Source organism: Salvelinus fontinalis, chromosome 12, assembly GCF_029448725.1.
Source record: "Salvelinus fontinalis isolate EN_2023a chromosome 12, ASM2944872v1, whole genome shotgun sequence".
Classification (NCBI taxonomy): Eukaryota; Metazoa; Chordata; class Actinopteri; order Salmoniformes; family Salmonidae; genus Salvelinus; species Salvelinus fontinalis.
In genome coordinates, this window is record NC_074676.1 from 13,305,133 (window position 1) to 13,323,992 (window position 18,860).

General features: G+C 44.3%; 1 protein-coding gene across 5 annotated transcripts in view; it reads left to right on the top strand.

The window, feature by feature from the left end:
* The window catches only part of LOC129866828 (tetraspanin-9-like), a 298,952-nt gene that overhangs the window by 244,792 nt on the left and 35,300 nt on the right, over positions 1-18,860 (top strand). For all 5 annotated transcript variants that reach the window (XM_055939761.1, XM_055939763.1, XM_055939762.1 and 2 more), the window contains 2 exons: positions 14,560-14,751; positions 17,212-17,286. In XM_055939761.1, the coding sequence (XP_055795736.1) occupies positions 14,560-14,751; positions 17,212-17,286 (267 nt within the window). The remainder of the gene's footprint in view (positions 1-14,559; positions 14,752-17,211; positions 17,287-18,860) is intronic.

Here is an 18,860-nt window from a genome sequence, read left to right on the forward strand (position 1 = left end):
CGGACTAACAACTTGTCCTCTGACTATTTTCCCTTGCACCGCGGATCCAGACAGGGCTGTCCACTCTCCCCCTTGTTGTTTGCTTTGGCAATCGAACCTCTCGCCATTGCACTACGCTCTAATGATGCCATTCAAGGAATAATCAGGACGGGCTCAGAGCAGAAAGTCTCACTATATGCGCATGACCTCCTTTTGTTTATCTCTAACCCTGATACCTCATTGCCACGCGCCTTATCTGTTCTTAAAAGGTTTGGATAAATCTCAGGGTACAAGCTGAATCTAGGCAAGAGTGAGCTTTTTCCTGTAAACAAGGCTGCTTTAAAGTGCTCTTTTACAAGTTCTCAGTTTAGGATTGTCCGGGATCAATTCACCTACTTGGGAGTTAAAGTGACAAGGAAATATTCAAATCTGTTTCAGGAAAACTTGGTTGCTCTAGCAGACTGTTTGAAATAATCTTTTACTTTTTGGAATTCGCTTCCTCTTTCTCTTATCGGAAGGATGAATGTCATTAAAATGAGTGTGTTGCCCAAATTTCTATAATTATTTCAATGTTTACCCATTTGTATTCCAAAATCTTTTTTTATTTCACTGGATCAAACATTCATGCATTTTATTTGGGATGGCAAAGTACCACGGATTGGTAGAAAACATTTACAGAAGCCTAAGTCATTGGGGGGTTTAGCTCTACCAAATCTTCAGACATACTATTGGGCTGCAAATTTCAGAGCCCTTCTGTACTGGCTGCAGACTGATCCTACTGGCCCTAGACCACTCTGGGTCCAGATGGAGTCTGAATCGTGTAAACCTGCTGCACTTTCTTCTGTGTTGTGCTCGTCTCTCCCAGTGTCCCTAGGCAAAAGGTGTGTCAACCCAATTGTAAAGCAGTCTCTTAAAATTTGGAATCAGTTCCGTTTAGCCTTTGGCCTCCGAGGCTTTTCTCTATCAGGCCCAATCAATCAGAACATTTTATTCCCTCCATCCTTGAATGATGGGGCTTTTGGCATCTGGCACTCACTAGGCCTCTCCTCACTAGCCCAATTATTCTTTGATGATACATTTGCCTCTTTTGCTCAGCTACAGGAAAGGTTCAACCTCCCCCAATCCCACTTTTTCCGCTATCTCCAGACTAGGAACTTTGTCAGAGCTAACACACCTGAATTTCCCCATAGGCCTGCGAATACAGCTATAGAGAGCATCCTGGAGTTGAACAAGCTTCCTAGGGGCGCAATTTCAGATGTATATGCAATCATTCATGACTTACAGAACCCTTCTTTGGTGCCTTTAAAGACTCGATGGGAAAAGGATTTGGGGGAGGAACTTGGGGAAGACACCTGGGAATCTGTGCTGCGCAGGGTGCATTCGTCCTCTTTTAGCACTAGACACAGCCTCATTCAATTCAAGGTGGTTCACCGTATCCACTGGTCTGGGGCCAGACTTGGAAGAATATTCTCTGATTTTGATCCTACCTGTGTCAGATGTAAAATTGAACCAGCCACACTGTTGCATATGTTCTGGGGCTGTCATAAACTGTCAGGTTTCTGGGAATTAATATTTAAATGTTTCTCTGATTTATATGACACTGTTATAGATCCCTCTCCCCTTACAGCCCTTTTTGGAGTACTGCCCATAGGTACCCCCCTGTCAAGAATCCAGTCGGACACTGTTGCTTATACAACTCTTTTAGCTAGACGGCTAATACTACAGAACTGGAAGATGGCAGCTCCCCCATCTTATAAATATTGGGTGAGAGATGTGTTGTGCTCTCTGAACTAGAAATCTTTTAATTAAATTCACGTGGGAACCCCAAACTGTTTAATGAGGCTTGGGCTCCATTCCGGTCTTACTTTAAACAGTCCATCCTCTGATGGCATTCCTATTAAAACCAAAATAAGTCTGTATTTGACCCCCCTGTGACTTAGGGGTTGGATGAGCATTTCTCTGTGTTTTTTCTGGGGTAGGGGTGGGGGGCATTAAGGTTGATGTGCTTATTAATTGTGACCTGCGGATGCCTTGTTCATCTTGCCCGGGCAGAGACTAAGGTGTGAGCTTGTTTTTCCCAGTTATTTTTATTTTAAAATTTTGTTCACGCCTACATAAAATTATTATTATTCATTTTTTATTTTAAAGCATTGTAAACTTTTTATTTTTGGTCCAGTGGATGGTTGGTCTGTGGCCTTGACTGTCTGTGAGTGGTTGCATTTCTCCACCCCATCCCTTGACTGTTTACAGGAACAATGGTGAGGTGTTTGCTCTGTCCCTATACTATAGATTGCCCTTTAACCTTTGTAGCCTTCTGCCTGGTGTGTTTAACTTGTCTAAAGTATGGTATCTTTAAAGCTATTTTTTTTTTTATGTATTATTTGTATTTTTTCTAGTTGAGTATATTATTTATATTGGTTTGTCTTGTCTGTGTGTGTAAAACTTAATAAACAGAGTTTTCAAAGAATATAGTTTTCTGAACAGAGCTCCAAATAGAGTTTTCCTCCCAGACGGTTTTCTCTGAGGACTTGGAACCAGACAGAGCTGTGAGAACCAGACAGAGCTGTGAGAACCTGACAGAGCTGTGAGACGCTGACAGAGCTGTGAGAACCTGACAGAGCTGTGAGAACCTGACAGAGCTGTGAGAACCTGACAGAGCTGTGAGAACCTGACAGAGCTGTGAGAACCAGACAGAGCTGTGAGAACCAGACAGAGCTGTGAGAACCAGACCGAGCTGTGAGAAGCTGACCGAGCTGTGGGTCATTATGATCACTGTGTACTTCACTTAAAATTGTTTCTACCCTGTTCAATCTGTCTGGGTTATTGTATGGCGCACTCTTATAGGCTACAGCATGAGAAAACCTAGAAGAATCCACTTAACAGACTGCCAATACTCAAGCTGTTATGTTGTAAAAGAACAGAAAGGCCTCCACACTGTATGCTCCTTATTAGGGTTGCAAAGGGAGGGTATATTACTGGTAACATTCGAAGTTTCAAGTTTAAAAAAAATAGATTTTTATCACATCACCCAGTGGCCTTTTTGGGTACTCCGACTTTCTGTGTGGCCTTAACACATGTAAAATATATCAAACAATCAAATACAATGATTTTCAAATAAAAATAGAAAGACAAAGACATTATCCTACATGATCCTAAATATAAACCATCAACTTACCAAAGGAATAGCACTTATTTCAGCATGTATTTATTTGACTATATCAATGTGTCTGTTGTAAAAAAACATAAACATTGGTGCCAAACTGGTGGCAGTTGTGAAAAGAAAGGCAATAGTTGGAAGAGTTGCAGAGTTAATTGAAAATAACGCCATTGTTAATTAAAGGCTTTTTTTAATTCAGGCCATTTTCTGTTGAACCATGTGGTCTATCCACTAGAAGTTCATGGACAATATGGACACAGATATACAAAACTAATACTATATGATAAAAATATATATATATATATTCAAGTGTAAATGACCAAAGTTACCATAGATTGCCTGTTAATTACTGAACGTTCCGGTAACGGCAAAGTTTTGATACAAAAAGGATCTTAGTCAGGTTAAACATAATTCAAGTGTAGACATATTATCATTAGCCCAGCACCTATGTTTGTTAAAGGATGTAGCGAAGGAACACAACCACTGTTGACTATGAAAAAATTAACTATGTAAAACTATGGGGGAAAAAATAAACTATGAAAACATGAAACCTAGATTAATCTGTCTGTTGGTTTTTGCTGGATCGTGTTTTCTGTAGTTGTTGTCATTGAAAAGACTGTTCTGGATGCATCACACCACACTATGATAGCTCATAGGCCATTAGAAGGAGAAATCGTTATTTACATTTTTTTACCGCTTTTTCCCCCCAATTTCGTGGTGTCTAATTGGTAGTTGCAGTCTTGTCTCATCGCTGCAACTCCCATTCGGACTCGGGAGAGGCGAAGGTCGAGAGCCATGCGCATCTTCAGAAACACAACCCAACCAAGTCACACTGCTTCTTCACACAATGCCCAATTAACCCGGGAAGCCAGCCGCACCAATGTGTCGGAGGTAACACCGTACTCCTGGTGACCCGTGTCAGTGTGCACTGCGCTCGGCCCGCCACAGGAGTCGCTAGTGCACGATGGGACAGGGACATCCCTGCCAGCCAAACCCTCCCCTAACCCGGATGACGCTGGGCCAATTGTGTGCCGACCCATGGGTCTCCCGGTCGCAGCCGGCTGTGACAGTCTGGAATCGAACCCAGAATCAGAAACAGAGTTTAATGAGGGAAACAAGAGACCACGACCCTCTCCCCGATCGTTCCAACTTGACACATAATCAAATAAGATGTTCTGTATAAAGGCGACTTTGATTTCATTAGTATTTGATGCGATTCAATCAAGCAGAGTATATATTTAAGTGTAAGGGATGTTTTTGTAAAAAAATAAATTGCTAAATTACTATTCGCATTTGCTTCTCTCCCAAATGAATGTATTAATCGTAGAAACTACATTTCCCAACATTTATTCATGACTTTTCATATGTAAAGATGTCAGCTTTGGTCAATTTGTATGAGTCAAGGCTAGGCATGTTCACAGTTAAATAACTGACAGCCGGGCTGAAAGGGCTTCCGGAAAGATGACTGGTAAAGATGACTGGTAAAGATGGCCGGTAAAGATGGCCGGTAAAGATGGCCGGTAAAGATGACTGCTTCCGGAAAGATGACCGGTAAAGATGACTGCTTCCGCAAAGATGACCGGTAAAGATGGCTGCTTCCGCAAAGATGACCGGTAAAGATGGCTGCTTCCGCAAAGATGACCGGTAAAGATGGCTGCTTCCGCAAAGATGACCGGTAAAGATGGCTGCTTCCGCAAAGATGACCGGTAAAGATGGCTGCTTCCGCAAAGATGACCGGTAAAGATGGCTGCTTCCGGAAAGATGACCGGTAAAGATGGCTGCTTCCGGAAAGATGACCGGTAAAGATGGCTGCTTCCGGAAAGATGACCGGTAAAGATGGCTGCTTCCGGAAAGATGACCGGTAAAGATGGCTGCTTCCGAAAGGTGACCGGTAAAGATGGCTGCTTCCGGAAAGGTGGCCGGTAAAGATGGCTGCTTCCGGAAAGATGACCGGTAAAGATGGTTGCTTCCGGAAAGGTGACCGGTAAAGATGGCTGCTTCCGGAAAGGTGACCGGTAAAGATGGCTGCTTCCGGAAAGGTGACCGGTAAAGATGGCTGCTTCCGGAAAGATGACCGGTAAAGATGGCTGCTTCCGGAAAGATGACCGGTAAAGATGGCTGCTTCCGGAAAGATGACCGGTAAAGATGGCTGCTTCCGGAAAGATGACCGGTAAAGATGGCTGCTTCCGGAAAGATGACTGCTTCCGGAAAGATGACCGGTAAAGATGGCTGCTTCCGGAAAGATGACCGGTAAAGATGGCTGCTTCCGGAAAGATGACCGGTAAAGATGGCTGCTTCCGGAAAGATGACCGGTAAAGATGGCTGCTTCCGGAAAGATGACCGGTAAAGATGGCTGCTTCCGGAAAGATGACCGGTAAAGATGGCTGCTTCCGGAAAGATGACCGGTAAAGATGGCTGCTTCCGGAAAGATGACTGCTTCCGGAAAGATGACTGCTTCCGGAAAGATGACCGGTAAATATGGCTGCTTCCGGAAAGATGACCGGTAAAGATGGCTGCTTCCGGAAAGATGGCTGGTAAAGATGACTGCTTCCGGAAAGATCACTGGTAAAGATGGCTGCTTCCGGAAAGATCACTGGTAAAGATGGCTGCTTCCGGAAAGATCACTGGTAAAGATGACTGCTTCCGGAAAGATCACTGGTAAAGATGACTGCTTCTGGAAAGATGACCGGTAAAGATGGCTGCTTCCGGAAAGATGACCGGTAAAGATGACTGCTTCCGGAAAGATGACCGGTAAAGATGGCTGCTTCCGGAAAGATGACCGGTAAAGATGGCTGCTTCCGGAAAGATGACTGGTAAAGATGGCTGCTTCCGGAAAGATGACTGGTAAATTTGATCCTTTTGATTCACAATGATGCAGTATTTTTATTTATTTATTTAATTTAACCTTTTTTTAACTAGGCAAGTCCGTTAAGAACATATTCTTATTTATAATGACGGCCTATGGAAAGGCAATTGTATAATTTCTCATTTGAAGTGTACACTGTAATTTGTGCAGTCATTTCAGATATTTGCCTAAAGTCACTGTCAAAAGTCAGTTTCCCTTAAACATTTTTGGAGGGATAGTGTTTTTTTAATATGGCCAAATGCCACAGAAATGTCCGAGCAGCATTGTAAGCCTTCAGAGAGAGAAAGTTATTGTTTTTATCTAAGGTGCTAGACATTCTCTCTCTTCATTAAGGTATACAGTATTATTTAAGTGTCAAATCAATGAGAGCAACTGTCCTTTACAAGGAGGGCAACCATAGTTGCTGCTAAAAATATGTTTTCTCCAATAAAGTGAAAAATAGCGTGGCACTCAGGGGGTGATAGAGGGATAACGTAACACTCCTTCTCATAGCCAGCACAGTCAGGAGGCTTTGCTACCACTCTTTACTGTTATTGCACTGTAATGTTAGAGCTATACTTTAACAAAACACACTTTCACTGAAACATTACACTCCCAATGAGCATTTTATGTCCAGAATGGATGACGTGCATGCTGGCCAGGCCAGTCATCAGCTTTAGCCCCTGTATTGCAAAAATCTGGTGGCAAGCCATTTAACAAGAGCAGAGCAAGTCGTTTGGAGGGTCAGTTTCACACTCACGCCCGCACACACCCCAAACCCCTTCCGAGATCAACCTCCATTGTCATACTAAGAGCCCAAGAAAAGAACTGACACAGTTTGACAAAAGCCGTTGAAGTCATCATTCCGGGTGGTTTGCGGGCCGTTTACCCCGTGACCTCAGAGGGAGCGTAAAAAGGTCAGCTCCACCCGGCCACTCTCAGCCAGTCGCAGCCCCTCCCCTAGTCACCTCCCCCTTGCCTGGCCTGCTTGCACTGCCGGTGGGGGAGATTGAAGTGGCGTCCCGCGTCGGGTGGCTCTCTGTGTCACTGAGCAGGTTACTGTCGCAGCTGATAAAGCACCCAGCCAGTGTGATGGAGAAGGGCTGTTCTTTCTCTTTCTGTTCCTCTTCCTCTCCTCGCTCTCATCCTTCGACACCCTCCCTCTCTTTCTCTCTCTCTACTGATGAATTTGCTCCACAGTTTCAATTACCCTGACCTTGAGCATTGAGAAGGACCCACACAGCAGGGCTCCATACATCCAGTCAAATAGAGCCATCTCTCATGTTCTCCAGTCTTGTCCCAAAAGCTAATATGGTTCCACAGGTCTAATTTGCTCCTCACCACTCACCACAGCCACAACACTGACAGCGAGCTAGCCTTCAATGACATTTGGACTTTAGACTTAGCACAACTCAATCTGACCACAAAAAGCTTGGATAAAAGGAACATTAGTCTAGTCACAAATCTTTTAACCTTGACTCTCAATGTCCTCTTTCTAGCCTAAAGAGATGTCTATGTAACTATTTATTAAATGTTGAGAGCTATAGACTTGTATTGAATTCAGTATTTTCTATTGCTGTATTCAAGGGATTGTGTACTCCAGCCCTTCAACCACAGAATAGGTTGCATTTGTGGTCACACTTTATCTGGATAGTCTGGATTTTCCATGCTCTACAGATGGTCATACTATCAAAAAACAACAAAAAGTATGTGGACACCTGCTGGTCGAACATCTTATTCCAAAATCTTGGGCATTAATATTTAGTTGGTCCCTCTGCTGCTATAACAGCCTCCACTCTTCTGGGAAGGCTTTCCACTAGATGTTGGAACATTGCTGCAGGGACTTGTTTCCATTCAGCCACAAGAGCATTAGTGAGGTCTGGCACTGATGTTGGGCGATTTGGCCTGGCTCGCAGTCTGCGTTCCAATTCATCCCGAAGGTGTACGTTTAGGTTGAGGTCAGGGCTCTGTGCAGGCCAGTCAAGTTCTTCCACACAGATCTCGACAAACCATTTCCGTATGGACCCCGCTTTGCGCACAGCGCATTGTGATGCTGTAACAGGAAAAGGCTTTCCCCAAACTGTTGCCACCAAGTTGGAAGCACAGAATCGTCAATAATGTCATTGAATACTGTAGTGTTAAGATTTCCCTTTACTGGAACTAAGGGGCATAGACCGAACCATGAAAAACAGCCCCAGACCATTATTCCTCCTCCACCAAACTTTACAGTTGGCACTATGCATTCGGGCAGGTAGCGTTCTCCTGGCATACGCCAAACCCTGATTCGTCGGTCGGACTGCCAGGACGTGACGCGTGATTTATCACTCCAGAGAACATGTTTCTACTGCTCCAGAGTCCATGGCGGCGAGCTTTACACCAATCTAGCCACCGCTTGGTACTGCGCATGGTGATCTTAGGCTTGTGTTCAGCTGCCATGGAAACCCATTTCATGAAGCTCCCGACGAACAGTTTTTGTGCTGACATTGCTTCCAGAGGCAGTTTGGAACTCGGTAGTGAGTGTTACAACCGAGGACAGAAGATTTTTTACGAGCTACGCGTTTCAGCACTCAGTGGTCCCGTTGTGTGAGCTTGTGTGGCCTACTGTACACTTCACAGCTGAGCCATTGTTGCCCCTAGATGTTTCCACTTCACAATAACACCATTTACTGTTGACCGGCGCAGAAGAGCAGAAATTTGACGATCTGACTTGTTGGAAAGGTGGTCAAGTTGAAAGTCACTGAGCTCTTCAGTAAGGCCATTCTTCTTCAAATGTTTGTCTATGGAGATTGCATGGCTGTGTGCTCAATTTTATACACCTGTTGTGGCTGAAATAGCGGAATACACAAATTTGAAGGGGTGGCCACGTACTTTTGCATATATAGTGTATTTGTTGATAAACAACTGCTTGCTAAGGTTAGGGTTAGGTTTAGAATAAGGGTTTGGTTAAGGTTAGGTTAAGAGTTAGCATAAGGGTTAAGGTTAGGGTAAGAGTTACGTTTAGGGTTGGGATAAGGATTAAGGTTAGAGTTAGATTTAGAATAAGGGTTTGGTTAAGAGTTACGTTTAGGGTTAGGATAAGGTTTAAGGTTAGACTTGGTTTACAATAACGGTTTGGTTAAGGTTAGGCTATGAGTTACGTTTAGGGTGAGGATTAGGGTTAAGGTTAGAGTTAGGTTTAGAACAAGGGTTTGGTTAAGGTTAGGGTAAGAGTTACATTTAGGGTTAGGATAAGGGTTAAGGTTAGAGTTAGAGTTAGAGTTAGTAAATTGAAATGTTACTGATAGTCTGTTGATAATCTGTAGAGCATCTACAGATGGACTATCCAAATAATGTGTTACCGAATCAGTCGAAGTGCCCTTGAGCAACGCACTTAACCCTAGTTGCTCCTGTAAGTCGCTCTGGATATCAGCGTCTGCCAAATGACAAAAATGTCCAATATATAGAATGTTCCTAGGTATTATGAAATCAGGAGGTAGACATGTCCTTCACTGCTACGTTTCAATAAACTGCATTGCTCCCTACCCCTACTCACTCCCACCTCAAGCAGTCATGTAACTTGTTATAGTATCTCTAGAAATACACTATGCATACAGTATGCCAAAAACGATTTGAACGGCATGATGCAACTTAAAACATATCTCCATCAAACAGTAAAAGCTTGTTACTGTAACTCTGCCTGAGGAGAATTCCTATCAGGTAATAGAAAGCAGCGTACCAACCCCACACACTCCCAGTAATGGCTTAATGAGAGAGGCTATGTTGCTGCAAGGGTGCGCACAGGGAGCCAGGGGGATTGTGGGCGCTGAGACGGAGCAGAACCTGCCCCTCTCTCTCTCTCCTAGCCTGTTCGACAGAGTTAATAACTGCAGCCGGTGCCTAAATACCCAACTGACACGTTACTTTAAGCTAAACACTTATATAGCTTCCTATTCTCCCATAGTTAGCCTCGACTCCAGGTTTTTCCTTCTCCGAACAGCCAAGTGATAAATAAGACTTGGGAGTATGGTAACGCGGGACTACTAACACATATCTTTAGGGAATGGGAACCATTCGAGATTAAACCTAACTTTCTCACATGTGGAAGGGCATTTGGTCCATCATTTTCATGTGGTTTTTAACTATTACTGTCAACTTCTGTGCATTATGTCTGTTTACAACCCCTCATCCTGTACCTTGAAATCCTACTGTGACATTATACAAAATCCATCCACATAGATTGGATGTGAAAACAAGCCGAGTGTCTGAAATTAAAACAGGATAAGCGCCTCAGGCAGGCCCGAGGTCAGTCACGACCATCGAAGGTCATACCACCAATTGGCAGGCCTCGCTCTCTAATCTGGGCTTCCCTACATGACATCCTTTCACGTTTGACATTGGAGCTGGTAGCAGTGGTGTAGTGAGACAGAGATTACACCGAGAGAGATCAGACAGATTGGGTGGGGGCTGGGTGGCTTCACAATCACTTACAGCAGACAACCTTGGATGCTTTCCTACACTCGGGCATTAGTCACAATCAACTAGAGGCACGGGATCCTCCCCCCACCTGGACTGGCTTACCTCTCGTGCTCCCTTTCCTCATAAACCCAACCTGCCTGTCCTCATAACGTACCTGGGTCATTCCACCAATTCGGGCTTTACATTTTTTTTAAATATATTCTGTCATAAAGAGCACATGTTCAACTTCATAAAAAGTGAAAGAGGGTTGACAGAGGGACATGTCAAAATGCTGAATGTTGGTACTTTAGTAAGTCCTTATTCATATTTAAAAAATTGGATTTCTCGAATTCTCCGTGTGGTCTATATTAAAGGGCACTTCATTGAATTTAACAGGCTTTTATAATTCTATATCGGTGCACAATTTCTACTTAAAATGTCAAAGTTTAGTGAGAGAGACTGTGTCGCTGCAAGGGCGCACACAGGGAGCCACTTACAATTGTTTTTACCCACCTAGTAGTACCCACCCACTCTGAGTCCTCACAATGCACCCTCTCACAAAACAGGAACTTTGGCCATAGAGATAAAATTACTAGAACGAAAAAAGCATGTTTTCTTGCTTTACTCCTATGGGTACTCAGTACGGCTGCCGGTCCACCTGTCACAGACCCATTGACAAAGCCTGTTGTAGTAATTCTGTTTCAATGGCTGTGGCCTCATGAGCTGGGAGATCTATCTGCAATTTATCCACTCAGCATAAAGACGAATGTGACCTTTCACAACATTTCCAGTTGACATTTCCATTTTTAATCGGGGACCATCCCCCCGGCTCACTCCTCCGAGTGGTGGTATGTATTATTAAGGTGATTGAGGCCCATACTGAGCTGAGGGTCGTTCAATCTAACGCCACTCAAACAAACAACTGATGCTCCTGAGTCTCTCTCTTTCTCAGTCACACAGCAAGTTAGTTGTTTGTTTTACTGCTGTTTTTCTGAGGGAAAGGAACAAAAGCTCCCGTGTCCTTTTGAATAGGACGCCCATCTGTTGGCCAAAACTACTGTGCCGCTCCGGGAGGGATTGAACGCTCCGTGATCTGCTCAAACGAGTGTCCCTTGCTTTAAGGCTTCATGGACTCATCTCTCTGTCCATCCTCCAACCTTCACAGGAGTTTGTTATGTGTAACCTTTATTTGACTAGGCAAGTCAGTTTAGAACCAGTGGTGGAAAAATGATCCAATTGTCACACTTGAGTAAAAGTATAGATACCTTAATAGAACGTTACTCAAGTAAAAGTAAAAATCTAAAAGTATTTGGTTCTAAATATACTAAAGTATCAAAAGTAAATGTCATTTCTAAAATATACTTAAGTACCAAAAGTAAAAGTATAAATCATTAAAAATGTATTGTGTTAAGCAAAGCAGGCGGCATCATTTTCTTGTTTTTAAAATGTACAGACAGCCAGGGGCACACTCCAACACTCGGACATCATTTACAAAAGATGCATTTGTGTTTAGTGAGTCCACTAGACCAGAGGCAGAAGGGATGACCATGTGTTGTCTTGATAAGTGTGTGAATTGGACCATTTTCCTGCCCTGCTAAGCATTCAAAATGTAATGTGTAATTTTGGATGTCAGGGAAAATGTATGGAGTAAAAAGTACATTATTGTCTTTAGGAATGCAGTGAAGTAAAAGTAAAAGTTGGCAAAAATATAAATAGTAAGTAAAGTACAGATACCCCAAAAACCTACTTAATTAGTACTTTAACACCACTGTTAAGAGTAAACTCTTATTTACAATGACAGCCTACCCCGGCCAAACCCGGGCGACGCTGAGCCAATTGTGTGCCGCCCAATCACGTCTGGATGTGATAGAGCCTGGATTCAAACCAGGGACTGTAGTGACACCTCTTGCACTAAGACGCAGTGCCTTAGACCGCTGCGCAACTCGCGAGTCACTGATATATTCTGTACTTTTAGTCAGGCTGTCAGGATCAGGTCCCTGGCAAGGCAACACATTCTCTTTGGTAGAATCTCAATACTTTCAACTCAGCAACCGTTTTTGCTGAGCTGAGGTACTGATGTACTTATTACACAAGGTGTTCCGTTAGTGCCTCCTGATTTTTAACAACCAGGACATTTTCGCATCCATTTCAGGTCTTAAAAGGATATTTCCAGCCCCCTGTATATACAAAGCAGTATCTCCCGTCAACTCTAGCCTACACAAACACAGGCCACACAGCCTGCCCAATAGAAATGTCACAGGTTAATGAGAGTGATCCTCCACTCAACACACGGCCCCTGGGGGCGTTTGATGGGGGTTTGACGGCCTGAACTCTGTGACTGGCCCCAGGTTTATACAGTATGTCCAGAGTTACAGACCCTTTAGGACTCATTAACATGGAGACGTCTCTCGACGCCACCATCATCAGCAGACAGGAGTTTACCCCTCAGGCTCTGCCCCAGCCCCTCATCAAAAAACCATCACACAACCCTCACAGACCCCATTCTCATACACACTCGTATATACACTACCAACTGTCTTAGACCCACTCTCATATGCACCACCAGCGTGGAAGGCGTTTCTTTCTTTTTTACTGTATGTTGTGAAAGGTCACACTTTGGTGTGGCTCTTAGATGAGGGTGTCGATGATGTTGAGACGGGGTGACAGAGCCATTTGTCATCTCTGGATGTAAGCCAAGTCAAATAAAATTTTATTGGTCACATACACTCGCATAAACACCTCCTAACCATGTGTAACGAAACGCTTGTTCGTTAAGTGCTCATCGCTTAGAGTTATTGAAGGAGCTATTTGTCAGTCCAATTAACCAACTCATTTAGCTCGGGGATACACTGTACGTATGATTCATTATTTTGTTTTTGTCTAATTCTCTTCAGAAATACGAGTCCAGGTTCGCCTGTGTTCCTGTGTTGGGGCTGCAAGTTTGCAGGTTGGTTAGTACACAGTACACGGCTCAATATATCGCTGACGGGCGTTAATGTGTTCAGGAGCACTGATGTGTTAATGTCTAGAGATGACTGCACTGCCAAAGACATCCAGTGTCAAGAGTTTTAAATGTACAATGTTCACTTTCCCTCCACAAGGAGGGAGGGAAAGGCAGAAGGGATGGAGGAAGGTGCTAAGATTTCCCATGGCGTCTAGCCATATTTCACCTCATTGTAATTTGTTATTCGTGACAAGATTGCATTGGATATTTAATTATATTAGGCGGAGTGAAAATGTCACCACTTACCTACCCGCTGATATTTCACTGGGGCCAGCAGGCATGGCGGGCTGCAGCGCAGCACTGTCTGCCCAAATCATAGTATTAGGCTGTCTCAAATGACAAGAGCTCCATAAGCCTCTGGTCAAAAGTAATGCACTATATAGGGAAAAGGTTGCCTTTTGGGATGCAGCCAGTGTCTGTTCTGTCTGCTCTTACCACTCCTGGATGGGCGGAACATCCGCAGACAGAACCCAGGCAACTCTCTGCCAATCAGGCTCTTCCAAAAACACTGCGGTGCATTATGGAGTGCATGCTAGATCTGAGAGACTTTCAACGAGGCCCTGCAGAGTGAGTCTCTGTAGAGGGCAGTGGACTGTAGAGGAATTCCAGCCCTGGGGAACTGCTCCCCCTAGAGGTGTGCTGTATCCCTACAAGTGTTACAAGCCTAGACTACATTCAGTGTGTGTGTGTAATTCTGTGTTTGTTCTATGTCAGTAAGCTGTTCAGACCTGCAGAAAGCATTTCTGCTCCTAATTTCCAGTGGAGCTCTTATTGGTTTAACAGAGTCAGTTCATGTTCTGTAATAGTTGTAAAAGCTCTTGTTTTGTGGGTGTTTGGGATGGATGCTGGTGCGTAAAGGGAGGTCTGCCTACTGACACAGCCTTTCTGAGGATATTTATATGGTCCCTTTGATTTGTACTTTGTGAAGACTATGACAATACACATTTTCTCAGGGAATATAACATTTTGCATTATGTGTGAATATGCATGCTCGTTTCGGTACTGCAAAGAAACTGTGGAAACATTGGATGGCATGTTTTCTGCCGACTCCAATTCATCCTGAACAGATATTTCTTTGTGATGAGTCTATTTCCTACCTGACTTACCTGGTTTCCTCTCTTCTGATCTCTTGCGTTGCAGTTGTGTGGTTGTGGGCTGCTCGGCGTGGGCATCTGGCTGTCTGTGTCCCAGGGCAGCTTTGCCACCTTCTCGCCCTCCTTCCCGTCGCTCTCCGCTGCCAACTTGGTCATTGCCATCGGCGCCATCGTCATGGTGACCGGCTTTCTGGGCTGCCTGGGTGCCATCAAGGAGAACAAGTGCCTGCTTCTGACCGTGAGTTATGATCTCTCTCACACACACACACACACACAAATCCAGCAGAAAGGCTCTGTGGCTGTGAAGGTGGCTGAGAAAGACCATCTCCATGGGCCGAGGGTGGCCCGGAGGGGGGGGGGGGGGGGGGGGGGGGGTGGTTTGGTCCCGATTTTTCTCTGAGAGGATGTTGGCGCTCTCTGTATAAGCCTCCAATAGAGAAGCCCACTGCTGACCTACAGTGGAGGGTTATTTACGGCGCTATCGCTAGGAACAGATAGGTGTCACACCTTGATCCATCAGTGGGGAGGGGGTGTCTGTTCTGTAAGGAGAAGGAGACAGTGTACCATCAGTTTCTTTCTTGTTCCAGGCTGGTAGGGTTGTTTTCTGTCCTGGGTGGTGTACAGACCTAAGTTCGGGCTGACTCTGGAACTATATGTCGGCGGGCCTAAATATAGTATAGCCAACAGGCAAAGGGACTGCCTAGTAAACTACCTGTTGGTGCAGACAGAAATGGCGGTGTGGAAGACCAGGAAACATGCAATGCAGGAGGCGGGAATCACGGATCCCAGAGCTGTGCTGCTGGGGCTGTTGTGGGCTCGGCTGGCAAGTGTACAGTATATGGGGGGCTGGTGTACGATCTGGAGGACTGTGTAGGGGTGTGGGGCATCAGGGGTATTATTTACAGTGGACGTGGAGGGGGGCTTGGTTCTAACTTTCTAGGTCCGTTTAAATTAAAAAACGTTTGTGCTTTTAATGATGTAACTATTGGGCCAACAAAGACATTGTTAAAATAAAACAAATCTCACACATACACACTCACAGCAGCCTTATTTGTATTACTCTTCAAATGGGTCATCAGTAGAGCAGCCAGGCTAACGAGCTCAACGGGGAGTTGAATCCTCAGTAAAAACCTCAGGGGTTCAGAGAGAAAATTCGACCCGAGCGCCAGCCGCTGCGGGAGTCTCCCATTCTGAAAATGAACAGTAACCCATCAGCTCTCCTCCATGGCCATGGTCACAGCCTGATTGAAAGATGTGTCAGTGTGAGGACATGTGTGTCACTTACATGATTGAATTATGTAGTGCTCATAATGGCACATCCATTGTATTGGTAAGGAAAAAAATTGAGCGCTCTGAATTATTTAACACAAAGAATACTCTTGTTTGTCTCTAGACCCATGTTGTTCCTGAAAAAGTCTCAAGAGTTGTATCTCAAGTTTGATTTAATCAGCAAAGTTTGAAAATAGGTTTATGTAACTGGATGTGAAACTTTTTAAATCAACTTAAAAATGAGAGTTGCGGAATATCAAACATCTCCAATCCCTTGGAGAAGCTAGCACACGCCTCAGTTAAGAGCATACCAAATCCTCCACATCAGCACAGCGGTAGGTATACACTACCTGCTTTAACAATTTTGTGAAGCACGGGGAGACAGAGAGAAAGAGAGGGGGGAGAGAGAGGAAAAGAGAGAGAGAGAGAGAGTTAGAGAGAGAGCGGGATAGAGGGAGGGCCTGGATCTCAGTCAGAACACCATAGTGATAAATAATGAACTCTGATGTAAAAGTTTCATACCACATCTCTGTTAAGTCATATCAGATTGAGCCAACGGGTATTTCATATTTGCCCAAACCTGGAATGTTTTGAACAGTCAGTCTTTCTATCTGTCAGTCTGTCTGGAAACATCAGAGTGAAGTTAGCCCTCCTGGGGGCAGCCAGATCTGAGGTACTGGTCTGACATATTATTTGTGAAGTTCTTCTGTGAACAAACTCTCTTTGGATTAGAAATATTTGAAATAGATAAAGGTCAGAGAACCTTTGCCGTCAGGAGATTCAAGGTAGGCTAGACAAGTTGAAAGAGCCCAATGCAAAATTCAAGGCAAGATTGAAATGTGTAACACACTCGGCTGACATTGCAGACATGAAAGTGAGTGTATGCACGCACAGACACACACGTACACACTCACACACAAACAAACACACATCATGTCTGTTTAAGCAATCCGAGCACCAACATTGTGTCTATATAATCTGAAACTTTACACACCCGGAGGAAATATGACAAACAGACTTTGTGGGACCTGCCAACAAAAGACAAAAGATTCAATGAAACAATCAAATGCTGACCTGGCCACTGGTTTTCACTGTGATCCTTCTTCATATGAACCATGACCCAAATAATCCAAACAAACAGGGCAAAATGAATAGAACTCTCCTCAAATTGAATTTCTGAATCTGCCGGTTGATGCGCTCCCATGCTGTGAAGAAGGGATAGAGTCAATATTCAGCTGAATGAGTGAGGAGATGCTGGGCTACGTGGGAGAATCTGTGGAGGAATTAAACCTCCTCCTCGGGATGTTCACTGGCCCCCAGGCACTCACCTTCTCTCCATCTCTCTCCCTCGCTCTCTCTCTCCCTCTATCTCTCTACCTCCCTCTCTCATTCTCTCCCTCTCTCTCTCCATCTCCTCTCTCTCTTGCAGTTCTTCATTGTCTTGCTGATAATCCTGCTGGCAGAGCTGATACTACTCATCCTGTTCTTTGTGTATTCAGATAAGGTAAGGATACTTTAATGTCCCCCCACGTTAACCTATGATACAGTTTATTATATGATCCCATGTTACACATATGAATGTAAATGTGCTGAACGACATCAGAATTCACTTAGCATGTAACTACTTACAATTTATTGACGTGAAAACGGACATGAAACATGCAGACATGCTGCATGTTTGCACACACACACACACACACACACACACTCCCCAAATACCTCAAGACACAAATGGTGTCATGTACATAAGCACGGCCCAGTTGTTCCATGCTGAGAGTGTCCTCAGTCTCCTCTTTAAAAGACACTTGTCTCACAGCGAGAGGTTAAGCGTCTTCACCCCACAGAGGTGACCCCCGGGGTCAAAAGGATCACAGGTCAGCCCACAAAATGCAGTCTCACCCCTGGGCAAATGGCTCAGTGTAATTAGTCCTTAGCTCTGTCTTAGCCCCACTCTCCTGCAATATGTCCCACTTACTCTGAAGCCGTAGATCAGCGTTTCCCATGACCCCTAGGGCATGGGGTGGGGTTTTGTGCTGCTATGTATGGCCAGGGTCTGAGAATCTGAGAACATTGGATGGCATGTAAAGCTCAGGAGGTTATTGACAGCCGTGGGTGAAGTCAACCTATAAATGTCCCCAGATAGATGAAGCACCCAAGCCCGAGGCAAATGTTTTGTGTAGGTCAAATGGATCAGCAACAAAATGGTGAAATGGTCCTCTTTTTCCAAGGACATTGTGTGAGTTAGATTTTTATTCTTCTTTATATTCAAATTCTTTGGAAATGAGGTCATTGTTCAAAGTCAGCCTCTCCGACAGAGAAAGGAATTCATTTAGCATTTAGCACCCAATTCATTGAGAGATCTGGATCTCTCCCTGTCTCCCATGCAGGCAGCAGGCATGCACCATCGGGAATAAATATGTCTGCCGTCTATAAGCGTCATCTTCAGATATCACCAGCTTAACGTCATAAACCCAAACAAAACCTTTCCAAAGGATCTTATGGGAGGGTACTTGACAGCAGTGCAGCAGTCTCAGATCATCTGTGAAGGTGTAGGGTGATCATCAGTCAAAGAAGCCTGGGCTTGTATCCGCAAAGCATCTCAGAGTAGGAGTGCTGATCTGAGATCAATTTTGCCATTTATATTATCAAGGATGGACAGGGGAACCTGGGTCCAAGGAGTAGTGCTAATATAGGATCAGGTCCACCTGTCCATGTAATCTAAAAGGCAAAGGCATTCCTACTTTGAAACACTTTATAAATACAGGCCCTGATCCTAGATCAGCACTCCTACTTGGAGAGGATTTGTAAATACGGGCCATGACGTTATTTGCTGTAAGGCCCGACTTTAGGCTTTACTGTAAGAGTCGTCTCAAGGCAGGTTTATGAGTCCTCCATCTCCACAGATTAGTGTGTTTGTATCTCCACTTGCACATTAAAGTTAGATGAAGTGATGATAACACTGATGGCCTGAAATGTATCAATGAAATGTGAAGCTGTTACTGCAAATTGCTAGTTATTGAATGTGGCATTTCTCGCTCACATCAGACCAGGAATGGTTCACCACAGGATTTTTTAGAC